General features: G+C 38.7%; 1 protein-coding gene across 1 annotated transcript in view; it reads right to left on the bottom strand.

The window, feature by feature from the left end:
* Nucleotides 1-8,199: 8,199 nt before the first annotated feature.
* The window catches only part of smtnl (smoothelin, like), a 29,859-nt gene continuing 25,564 nt past the window's right edge, over nt 8,200-12,494 (bottom strand). The window contains exons 9-10 of the mRNA XM_038273423.1: nt 11,735-11,886; nt 8,200-8,984 (exon numbers count right to left, since the gene is read on the bottom strand). Coding sequence (XP_038129351.1) covers nt 8,858-8,984; nt 11,735-11,886 — 279 coding nt within the window. The 3' untranslated portion in view covers nt 8,200-8,857. The remainder of the gene's footprint in view (nt 8,985-11,734; nt 11,887-12,494) is intronic.

Here is a 12,494-nt window from a genome sequence, read left to right as displayed (position 1 = left end):
CAATAACCAATGTTCACTGAGGGGTGACTGAAGGTGGATAGGTGCCAGAACCTCAGGGTCGGGCAAAAGATAAGACTAACTATACTTGCCTTTGCTAACAAACAGACGCATATATTTAAACTTCCATGCGTTCTAGATAGAAGGTATAGTGGATACAATATTTTCAGGTTTGAGTTCTGGGGCAAACATCTTTTCCATTGTCATTACTTACCTACTTTTATCGATAATCATTCTGCATAAAATTAATATTTACAAGTACTAATACCTACATAAACTGATTAATATGTTTTTATTAAAACAGTTATTTATCTATGATTTCACTGAAGACTCCTAGATGACCTGCAGAGACGCACCATTTTCTCTTTACCTCATATAACACAAAATCTACTTCTGAAAAGAAAATAAATTCTGTTCTTATCGTCTTTAATGATAGTATATTTATGTGTATAATTAACCAAAGTGCTTTTTGTTGCAAGTAATTATAAATACATGAAAAACTAGTAAGTAATAAATGAAAAATTAAAAGGAATATTCCACTTGAGAGCATTACTGCTGCCACCATCTGTATTAGAGGGGGAAAATAGTAGGGGTGGCCAATGATTGGCTAAGGGTGGCCATGGCCCCCCATCTAGCTCCGCCCCTGCATTTCGCTTCACATTCAGGTAGCTTTTTCAATTCAAAATGTCTGGAGCAGCGTTGAGTTCCAGGCTATGAGGTGAGTAACCCAAACAAAAGCTTTGTTATAGATTAGAAAACACGCAAATTGAACCAAAAAACAGATCCGCCCTTTAGTAGGGTACAGATCTATTCTAGATCTCAACCTACTTCAAGTTCAAGGAGCATTTTTATAGACAGAAGCATGTTGTGCCATGGGATCTCCCATGTCACCAATTGTATTTCAACCGTTGCGTATATTAGCTGCGACACATGAATCAAGATGCTTTGACCGAAAACATTTGATTGACAGATGAGCGCTGATATATGATTGGCTGAATTTAGGTGTTCAGGCTGACGTAGAACTAACTGGCCTGCAGAAGATAATGGAAAAAAAAACAGATTTTAAGAGAGGATTTTTTTTTTTTATATAAATTTTGGGTCAATACGGTCTGATAAAGAGAACATTTATATACATGTTTAAGCCAGAATGATTTGATATTTAAATATGATTTCCCTACGACTTGAAGGTTGTTTTCTCTTTCCTAACATAGACGGCTTCCTTCCTCTCAAACTACCTGTCTTCTTTGTCCAAAATGTGAACATTCTGGTCCTCCAAAGAATGTCCTTTGTCCATCAGGTGTAGATGTAGTGCAGAGTCTTGTCCAGAGGAGGGCGCTCTTCTGTGTTGGGCCATGCGTCTGTGGAGAGGTTGTTTGGTTTCTCCAAAGATCAGATCATTCCTCCCTGCATTGACCTGCAGAAACTCTGCTCACATTAGGTCTTTAGGATGAACTAGTCTCTGTTTCAGGGTCTGTTTGCTTTGAAATGTTCTGGGATTTAGTTTTTGCACAAGCATCATTTCATGAGCGTTAAGACGCATTGGTTAAAGCTGCTCCAGAGGGGGCAGTGGTGCGCCCGGAGGCACCAGGGGCCTGTTTCAATAAGGAAGTTCAACCAACTCTGAGTTAAAACTTGAACTCTGGGTTGACTTATCCTGAGATTGGAAACTCTGAGTTTTGGGTTTCAGAACAGCTGAAATGAGTTAGTTCAATCAACTCTAAATTGACTGACTCTGAGTTAAGCGCGTGCACCACAACTATAAAAAGCCATTATCAATGGAGCACAGATATTACGAGTCACCATGGCAACAGCGTCAGACAAAAAAAGGTGTGCATATTTCTCACCAGCAGAACTGGATGTGCTTATGCAAGCATATGCAGAATTTGAGCATGTATTTAAAAAAAAAAAGCAACACGGCTGCAGCGGCGAAGGAGAGAGAGTTAGCTTGGGTGAAAATAGCTGCTAGAGTCAATGCGTAAGTTTACATTTTAATTACTTTTATACAGTGTTGGGTGTAATAAATTAAGTTACTTAAGTCATATAAATACTGTAATTAAATTAAAGACTATAAAACAATAGTGGATTTAATATCAAATTTTAAAAGGTATATTTTGATTTGAACTTTCTCCCTCTAGTTACACACCTTGGTCAATTTAAGATTAATTCATGCAATTGAATATTGTTTATTTGAAAGCATTAGAAGTGCAGTTTCTTGTCTGTCCTTGTATTGTTCAAGTTGTTGAGGTTGATTTGGGATTTAGAAAGTAATTAATAAGTAAGTAAAACAAATTAGTAAGTAGACCAATACTTTCTAGAGACAGTAATTATTACATTAATCTAATTAGACTTGTTGAAGATAAAATTTGTAGTTATTAATTAAGAACTATTTTAGAGTAACTTACCCAACTGTTATAATATCAGAGGTGAAACTGGAAGAACGGTATTTTATTAAACCTAATTTAGTTTTCATGGATAGGTGCAATCCTGCAGGCATCAAAAGAACATGGCAGCAGCTGAAAATGAAATATAAAAACATACTTCAAGCAGGTAAGCCTTGAGCACATCATGGGAGTAGAGTAGCTACCTGGCTTTACAAACAGGATCATCCATTAAAGGACATGCCATTTCATTCCCTTTGATGCGCTCTAAGTGACTGAAATGTGTGCAATGAATACTGTATGTCCCCAAAGAATCAATGAGGTGTTTAAACACCACTTCCTCTTTAAAAAAGGGGAGGAGCCCAAAATAAACTCTGGATTTTCTGAAGAAAACCTGCTCCCGACCAGGTTAGGTTCACAGAGTAAATTGCCATGGTAACTGACTCTGAGTATAAGTTACCTCTCTTTCAGAAACGGGCTTGACTTACTCTGCTTTCTCAGGTTTAACTTACCTCTCTTTCTGAAACAGAAAACCTACAGTTTCCCTCATTTCAGGGTTAACAAACTCAGAGTTTTCACTTAACCTCCTTTCTGAAACAGGCCCCTGGTCTGTATAAAAAGATCTATTTTATTGTGGTATTAACCTAACTGCTGTTTACCGCCCGACCACTTAAAAAAATGAATAAATAAAAAGAAAAAGAAAGAAAGAAAGCAGGTTTCTGGTGAGTTCTCAGTTGATAAAACGAAAGTAATGTTATTTACTCAGAAAAAAATAAACAAGGAAATAAAATTAAAATTATATAAACAAGAGTTAGAGCAGGTAAAGTGTATAAAATTTTTAGGATTATGGTTTGATGAAAAATTAAAATGGCATATACATATACAAAAAGTTGTTGATAAATGTAAGAAAATCTTGAATATTTTGAGATGTTTGGCTGGCAGTGACTGGGGAGCAGATAGGAAATCACTAAAACAGATTTACACAAGTATGATAAGATCCAACATAGACTTTGGTTGTTTAGTTTACGGTTCAGCAGCTAAAACACATTTGGTTAAATTAGACATTATCCAACATCAGGCACTAAGATTATGTACTGGAGCATTTAAAACCACACCAACAGCAGCATTAGAAATAGAAATGGGAGAAATGCCATTAGATTTAAGAAGAACAAAATTAGAAATCAATTACTGGTTAAATTTACAAGGAAATAATGGGGATCACTCAACTTTGGACATTTTAAATCCATGCTGGGAAAAAGAAAAGAAATAAATGAGGAGTTTTGGATGGACAATTGAAAATAAAATAAAAAAAAATTAAAATGAATAGTTTAGAAATGAGTCAAACAACACCAGTATCAATGATACCTCCCTGGATTCTACCAGAAGCAACAGTAGATATGTCACTAAAGGAAAAGAAACAAGATAAATCGTACACGGTAGATATTAATTTAGTACAGTTACATTTAGACAGTTATTATCAATATATTAAAATTTATACTGATGCATTAAAAATAACTGAGAAACTAGGAATAGCATTTGTAGTACCAGAATTCAATATAAACGAATTACAGATGGATTATCAGTATACACAGGAGAAATGTTGGCAATATTATTAGCGTTACAATGGGTAGAAGACATAAAACCATTAAAAACAATAATATGTTCAGATTCAAGCTCTGCATTGTTAAGTTTAAAAAATAACCAAACAGATAGTAGGATGGACATTTTATTAGAAATAAATCATACACTGTTCAGAATACGAAATATGGGGCTGATAGTTACATTTGTGTGGGTTCCAGCACATATTGGGGTAGAAGGAAACGAGAGGGCAGATAAAATGGCAAAAAGGGCAATTAAACATTCTATTAGTTTTATAGTTAAAATACGTAAATCAGAAGGAAAGAGTATTATTAAAGAGAAACTTATGGAAATTTGGCAAAAAAGGTGGGATGAAGATAAAACCGGAAGATGGTTTTATAAAATTCAGAAGATGGTAGGAGAAATAGAAAGGAGGAAAGAGTGATAACAAGGTTAAGATTTGGTCATACAGGACTTAATTATACACTTTTTAAAATACAAAAACATAAAACGGGCAAATGTGATTTCTGTGATAAATATGAAACCATAGAACATGTTATATTAGAATGTCATAAATATGAAAGAGAGAGAAGATGTATGAGAAGAGAGTTTGAAGACATTAAGGAGAAGGTTAATTTATTAGATATACTGAGGAAAAATTTAGGGAGTAAACACATACAAATAATTCTTCGATTTCTAAAGAAAACGAAATTATTCCATAGAATTTAATTATAGTGTGTTTGTGAGTGAAGGAATGATATACAAAGCTGTGCACAAATATGTATATATTTTTAAATGAATGTGTGAATGTATGTTTAGAAGAAGTTAGGGTAGAATGTATCAGGATAGATATTTAAACCATCACGAACCACACTCCATACCAGTAAGTGGCGGTAATGCTACTAGCAGTTTGTTGCCAACCGCCATAAAACTCGACAAGAAGAAGAAGAAGGAGAAGGTTTCTGGTGGCAGCAGACTGAGCGTCATGTCTGCTAGGAAGTGTGTTGGTGGTGGGCGTGAACGCAGGGAGGATCCTTCACCTTCTGGCTCACCCTATGATGGGGGTGAAGTCTGACGCCGTGACTTGTGAGTAACTTACACTTAACTATGTCAACCATCAGATAACTTACCTGTAACTTACGGCCCACGTATGAGCAAACGAGATACATTTTGAACATGCTCAAAACTTCTCAACATACTTGCCGTATGTGAACGTGTTTCAGCGTGTTTCTGCGTTTTTCACTGTGTTTCACCGTGTTTCACCGTGTTTCTGCGTTTTTCACCGTGTTTCACCGTGTTTCTGCGTTTTTCACCTTGTTTCACCGTGTTTCACCGTGTTTCTGCGTTTTTCACCGTGTTTCTGCGTGTTTCACCGTGTTTCTGCGTTTTTCATCGTGTTTCACCGTGTTTCTGCGTTTTTCATCGTGTTTCACCGTGTTTCTGCGTTTTTCACCGTGTTTCAGCGTGTTTCACCGTGTTTCTGCGTTTTTCACCGTGTTTCTGCGTTTTTCACCGTGTTTCTGCGTTTTTCACCGTGTTTCACCGTGTTTCTGCGTTTTTCACCGTGTTTCACCGTGTTTCTGCGTTTTTCACCTTGTTTCACCGTGTTTCACCGTGTTTCTGCGTTTTTCACCGTGTTTCTGCGTGTTTCACCGTGTTTCTGCGTTTTTCATCGTGTTTCACCGTGTTTCTGCGTTTTTCACCGTGTTTCAGCGCGCTCATAACTTATGCCAAACGAACCCATAAGTTATCCAAGGTATGGCAGCGTTTTTGCCAGATTTTCCGTACGTCAGGCAAACGCTGGTTTAAATCATCAAGGTGTGAGAAGAGCTTTAGGGGCAAAGAACACAGACAGAAAGACACAAGTTCAGTGATTAATCTGTTTTGATAAATTGTACTTTTATGAGTTTTAATGAAAAATATCTTTAACCTGCAACGAAGTAATATTTTCCTGAAATAAAAATGCTGTTAAAGAAACTAGAAAGTGTACGGTAAACCTGTTTAGAATCTTTAGAAATGTTTTTTTATTACTATATTCAGAGAGGGCGTGGTTGGCTAGGTCAGTCTACACCAGGGGTCGGCAACGCAGACTGCTCAAAGAGCCACATTGGACCAGAAAATAAAAAAAAAACGAATCTGTCTGGAGGCGCAAAAATGTAAATTCATGATTAAATGTTTATCCTGGAGAAAATGTCACATAGTACCCCCAGTGGGCCTCAGCAGATGGCCGCTCACACTGAGCCTGGTTCTGCTGGAGGTTTCTTCCTGTTCAAAGGGAGTTTTTCCTCTCCACTGTCGCTACAAGCATGCTTAGTGTGAGGGATTGCTGAAGAGTCAATGAGCGATGTAATCAGCTGGTTTTCCTTAGATAGAAAACTTTGAATCAATCTGACTGGATGATCTGGTTGAACTGGAAAGTGACCTGAGATGACATGATGTGAATTGGAGCTATAGAAATAAACTGAATAGAAACTAAATAGCAGCATGAGGTGAGGTAGGAGCAGTCAACGCTCTCACCACGCTTCACCGCGCGGTTTAGGTTTTGTTGCATTGATGAAATAATAGAAACAGGATAAAGGAATCTTTCTATGGTGGACGTGTTTCTGTTGGGAGGATTGATGGAGTCACGAGGAACCAAGCAGGAAGTGACATCATCAGAGCAGAGCTCTCTAACCCTGAAGTCCCACATCCTCCGTCACCAGCGTTCCTTGGTGGGATTTATATTTTTAGGATTTGGAGACAAAATGTTACAAAGTTCCCATCCCTGCATCAGAGCGCTACCTGTTTAATCTATGAACGGTTTTCTATGCTTGAAACCAAACTAGCAGCAGTAGCGAAGTTTGGAGATGCAATCTACTTCTTCAATCTATCTTTGCTCTCCTCTAATTTATCCAGAAGTTCTGCAATCACTCTTTTTATTATTTGACAACTTCTCATTCAAAGCAAACATGCAGGCGATCCTTCCCAAAATGATTAACTCCATTCTTCTTTGAATCCTCTGTTCTCATCTTACCTGTTTACCCTTTGACCACTGATCTCTATGGCTATGATGCAAATTTTCATTTAAAGTAATGTTTACATTTACATTTATTATACAATCTTTACAGCATTGGAAAACATAATGAATGTTTGTTTGACCTCCTGCACACCATATAAAAAAAATTTAAAAAGTTCATACATTTTTGAAAAAGCTCCAGGGAGCCACAAGGGGGCGCTAAAGAGCTGCGACCCCTGGGCTACACTAATCAGGCTGTACCAACAGGAAGGTGAACAAACAACTGTCTTTCCAAATAAATGCCTGATGAGACCAAAGCAACTCGTTAATCCATCAATGCTGCCCAGATAAATCTGTTATGAACAGAAAATGGTTTGATCTTTATCTGTAATAACTTATTTTACATGTTCCCCACATGAAACACAAACTATGCATTTGTCACCATTAACTCTGGAAAATAGTTAATTAATTGATTTCTGCATTTTTGTCATTGAGTTATTGTTAATATACCAACAGTCAAATATCATTGCTGAAAAGTTCAGTCAGCAGGAATAATCAATGGATCCTTATTTATACCTAAAACTACCTTAAACGTTTGCAGTTATTTAAGGAATTTAGCGTTAATCAGTAAAAAAAAAATGTAAACAATAATTTTCTTGGCGATCACTGAGTCTGGGAGCGGCCATTTTTGCCCAAATATAGTAGCCCCTCCCTCCTGCCATCTTCCAGCAGTGACGTCACGGTGCGGTAAGCCTAGCGCCATTCTCCCCGCTTTCCAAGCTAAATCAATGGGAACTACTAGACACATCTGCAATCAACAACAATTATTGAAGATTTCCAGAGGACTTCACCATTGAAATTCACCAGAGCTATAGTGAAACTGACAATGCCCACGTGCATGGCAGCTGGATGCTGGAATACATCGGGTAAAAGTGGAAAAAAGAGTTATTCCACCTTTCTGATTCCTGATCCTCCACGGACGGGTTGGTCGTTGGATCGCCAACTTGAAGAGGGAGGATTTGCCATCGAACTTCTGGCCAGAGAAAAAACCCGTAATATGTAGCCAACATTTGGAAGAAGAATGTTTTCAAGATGACTTGGATAATAGCGCGTTGTGACAAACACCAGATACAGCACTGGGACTTGATCAACAGCCGATACCGCACCGTGACGTCACTAACCAGTAGGTGGCAGTAGTGTTCTTTGACAAACATGGATGCCTCCAGTAAAGCACATTCACATGAAAATTACTCTGAATTAAAAACACTGATCATTTATTGAACAGGATGGAATCATTTCAGATTTAAAGAACTTTCAGAAGTTTGAATTCTGAATATGAGCGACTTTTCCTTTAAGGAGGATGGGATTTACATCCATATGAGAACAAGAATGACCTTGTTGGGTTACAGGGGCGGCCATGGGCCCCATAGCTGTGATAAAACTGCTCTTAATGTTTGCTCAGTGTTTTTATTACACCCCAAATAACAGAATTCTTTATTGGCTCTGTTCTTTTCTTCTCCTCCTGATAACAAAACATCCCCCAGAATATCACTCAGCAGCTCATCATGTTTTTTTGTTGTCGCAGACATCTGGTGTCTTTCATGAAACAAAGCACATCTTCACATCTTCAGTTTTTTTTTTCACACACCAATAAACATCATAAAAACAATAAAACGTTAAAACAAAAAAGAAAAACAGATCTCTGTGTTGCTCATTCCCAATAAATCCGTCCAAGGCGTACCGTCATTCCAGCTCCCACCACTTTCAGTCTGCTTCAGTGGTGAGCTGGAGGGGAAGTGCATCAGTTCACCTCTAGAGGGCGATCCTGGCTTTGGAAATGGCTCTGAAGCCAACAAGGTTGACAGCAAAGAAAGGTTGAACGTCAGGAAGCTGGCCATGTTCCTGAGCTTCACTCAAACTTGCGCAGGTGGTTGTAGAGGGACTGGACGTAGGTGAAGACACACATGGGGTCTGGCTTGCGACCCATGATCATCATGTCCTCCACCTCAATGAGCCGGTCGCAGCCTGCCTTGGCTCTGGGGACAGAGACAGAGGAAGGACAGTCAGAGGACTGAGCTAAAATACAACCGAGAATTTGAATCTTTTTCTGTTTGCAGGGTGAAATAAAAAAAGAGGATGATTGAACCTACTGTTCATTGCAAATCTTCTAATACCACCTGGAATCTTTCACATTTCAATTAAATTCAGTTTATTTCTATAGTTCACAACACACGTCATCTCAAGCCACCTTACAGTTCACCAGATCATCCAGTCAGACTGAAGGAAAGATGTAATCAGCGTTATCCATTGTATGAATGGGGAAAAAAAAGTTCCAGGATCTGATGGTAGCTCCTCTTTCCATTTTGATTTTAAAAAAGCTTCCTGGATGGGAAGCAAAACGTCTTTGAAGTTGGAAAATAAAGTCCAGTTGAGTGTTTTTTTTTTTGTTTTTAACTTTTCTGGAACTCTGCTTTTTGAGTAACACGCCCCCGTATCCATTGGAACAATGTTTAAAACACCCTCATGCTCTAATAGCCGTCATCTTAAATCATCTGATGTCTCCCGTCTTGTGCTTGCGTATCGACTATAGGTATGCTAGTCTGACAGAACACCACCTCCCCCCCCCAATCAGAGCAGCAGGTGTTTGGAGGATTGTTTCTGCTCTATTTGCACATCTGAAGACCGGACTGTTTCAACATGCGGAAAAGAAAAAAGGCTGAAGCTTAGACAGAAGGAGATGATCTGTTTTTAAGAATCACCAGAGATTTTAATTTGGGGTTAGGTCTCAGCAGCTGAACTTTGCTTTGGGTTCTCTTCCAGTAAAAGATCAACCTCTGCTTCCTTCTCTAGTAATGTCAATGCTGCCCCATGTCTGTGGAATTCCCTCCCAGACACCTTGAGGGCACCTCAGTCCACTGAGTGTTTTAAAAAAGGCCTTAAGCATTTATTTTTTGCAAAACGTTTGGTTCCCCTTAGAAGTTTCTTTTTTCTCTTTTAAAACAGCTTTTATTATTTTATTTCTTTCATCTCTATGTTTTTCTTTTTTAATGCTTTTTTAAATGCTTTTTTGTAGAACTTTGAGGCCTTTTTGGTGAAAAGTGCATTATAAATTAAATTTATTATTATTATTATTATGTCAGACTCTACAGGTGTTCATTCAGGATTTTCCTTAATTTAGCTGAAATTATCTTCCTACAAATTCTTTTTTGAGCTTCCAGCTGAAGTATGCCCCCCCCCCCCCCCCCCCCCCACACAGCATGATGCTGCCACATCTATGAGAACATTTAACTCGCCATGTACTTCTTCCCAGTAAAAGGCCATTTTGAATCATATAATTTCAATTGAATTCGGTTTATTTCTATAACTCCAATTCACAACACATGTCATCTCAGGGGCAGTTAACCAGATCATCATATTGAGACAACTAATGTCTCAATGTGTCAGATTGACTTCATGTGACCAAGCCTCCGATGTGAGCCTCTGCTTAAATGTCTGTCTTGTGCTTTCTTGTGCGAGGTTTATTGATATCTCAAACTGTATCCTGTAAGGATGTAAATAATAATCGTTTCCTATCGATCCAACAGCCGACGATCCGATGCATCGACACGTCTGCAAGAGTATCAATTCCTGTGTTTTTTTTCCTCCTGTCTATTTTTATCCATTTGCTCCTGGGCGTCAACGGAGGGACATGAGGCTCCCATCGTTCTCGCGCACCTCGCTCTGCTAGCGGGTCAAACTTCATGAGTTGTTTTCCTGCAATTTCGGTCATAAGAACAAAACAAGCCCGCCTCCTGTCTGCGGCGCTGTCTGCGGTCATGACCTTCTTATGACCTCACTATATGGCAACTCCACTCGGACAAACTGTGTTGCACCTGTTTCTTATCTGCGATACCTACTAAGATGACCTAGCTTCAAAGCATAAATCGGCCTTAACACTACAGATTCTCCCGACTCGGCACATGGACGCTGAGCGATGTTATTACCGTTGTCTGGGCAACCACAATGTTTTACATCATGTGGCAACGTACAGCTAATCATGTAGCGTAAAGTCACTGGCATGCAGCAGGACCCGAGCAGATCTGGTTCCTACATCAGCTTAACCTGCTGGGAGGGACTGTTTGTGATGTTTGGTTTTCTGAATCTGAATCACCGCAATCTTTTATTTTTTTATCTACATGACTTCATAATCAAATTAGGGTAGCTAACTCCCTAAAAAAAAGGGATGCCTCCTGTGCGTCCCAGCTGACCCGATTGCCTTCATCCCTCCTAGCGTGGTGATGATTTTTTTTAGCCTCCCTTTGTGTGATTTGACTCAAATCTGCATTGAATTAGATTCATATTTGTGAGCAATATGAACACATGGAAAACAAATTATTATCCATTAATTCACTTGATAGTAAACATAAAACAATAAATAAATAAATAAATAGCACATTTTTGTTTCAACAGCAAACTTGTAAACATATTTGTGCCTCTAATGCAATAAATGTAGACTACAGTTCTAAAACTGAAAAATACAATTAGCTCAATGCCGCGTTATGTCGTAATAGAATACTTTTACCTATTTTTATTTAGCTCATTGGTCAGAACGCAGGACAGAACGGGAACAAGATTACCGTAACCAACAAGCTCCTGTTCTTCATTTTCAATGAGCTTTTTACTGATAATGTTTTTACAGTAATACAGTAATTTTCCACTAAATACGAGAACGGTGCTTCTGTTGGTTACCGTTGGCAACCCTAAATAAATGCTTCTATTTCCTGCCATTGTTTGTCTTCATACTCACTCTGCAGTCCCAAAGGCCAGCTCAAAGTTGTGTCTGCGATTGGCAGGTGACAAAGCGTCGTAATCAAACTCAGTGGGAAAGAAGGAGTGGACCAGGGCGCAGAAAGCCATGCCGTCACTCCAACTGGACGAGAAGTTCTGCATGTCGATGTTCTGCACAGAAACCAGCAGAAAGATCTAAGGATGAGGAAGGAAAATCCTCCATGCATTCAAACCAGACAGGCAGCCTGTCGTAGTTTCATTAAAGCCGTCTCATCGCCGACTGTCTGGCCCATAATGATGATGCGTAAACCAGACATCCTCTCCTCCACTGCCGACTCTCTCAGAACTTTGAAATGCTGCAACGCAAAGGCTGCATTTTATTAGTCTGGTGATTTGCTGAAAATGCAACCTGAGACGAAAAGTAATTCTCTGCAAGCTTTCATCAGACTTTTATGATGATATTGATTTTCAATGTAAGCTAATCAGCTTCTGTCTCAGAGGTGGAAATAAAATCTGCTGGAGCAAAAAGGAAGAGCAGGTACTGCTGTTCATGGAAGCTTCGAAACGATCAGGACAAAAAAAACAAAACTGAAGTCTAATGATTTTAAATCTAAACTGTTCCTGACCACAAAACAGATTCCAGACCATCGAAAAAATTCTGTAAAAACGTAAGTACATCCTTTCTGCGTTGAAGGGACTTCACCAGAAGGGGAATTGTCACTCAAAAACTGATCATCTGTAAACTTCTATGAGGTTTGAACCAAACACAACCTAAAAAC

Source organism: Cyprinodon tularosa, unplaced genomic scaffold, assembly GCF_016077235.1.
Source record: "Cyprinodon tularosa strain WSP-4 unplaced genomic scaffold, ASM1607723v1 ctg871, whole genome shotgun sequence".
NCBI lineage: Eukaryota > Metazoa > Chordata > Actinopteri > Cyprinodontiformes > Cyprinodontidae > Cyprinodon > Cyprinodon tularosa.
This window is presented reverse-complemented; position numbering and strand designations above follow the sequence as displayed.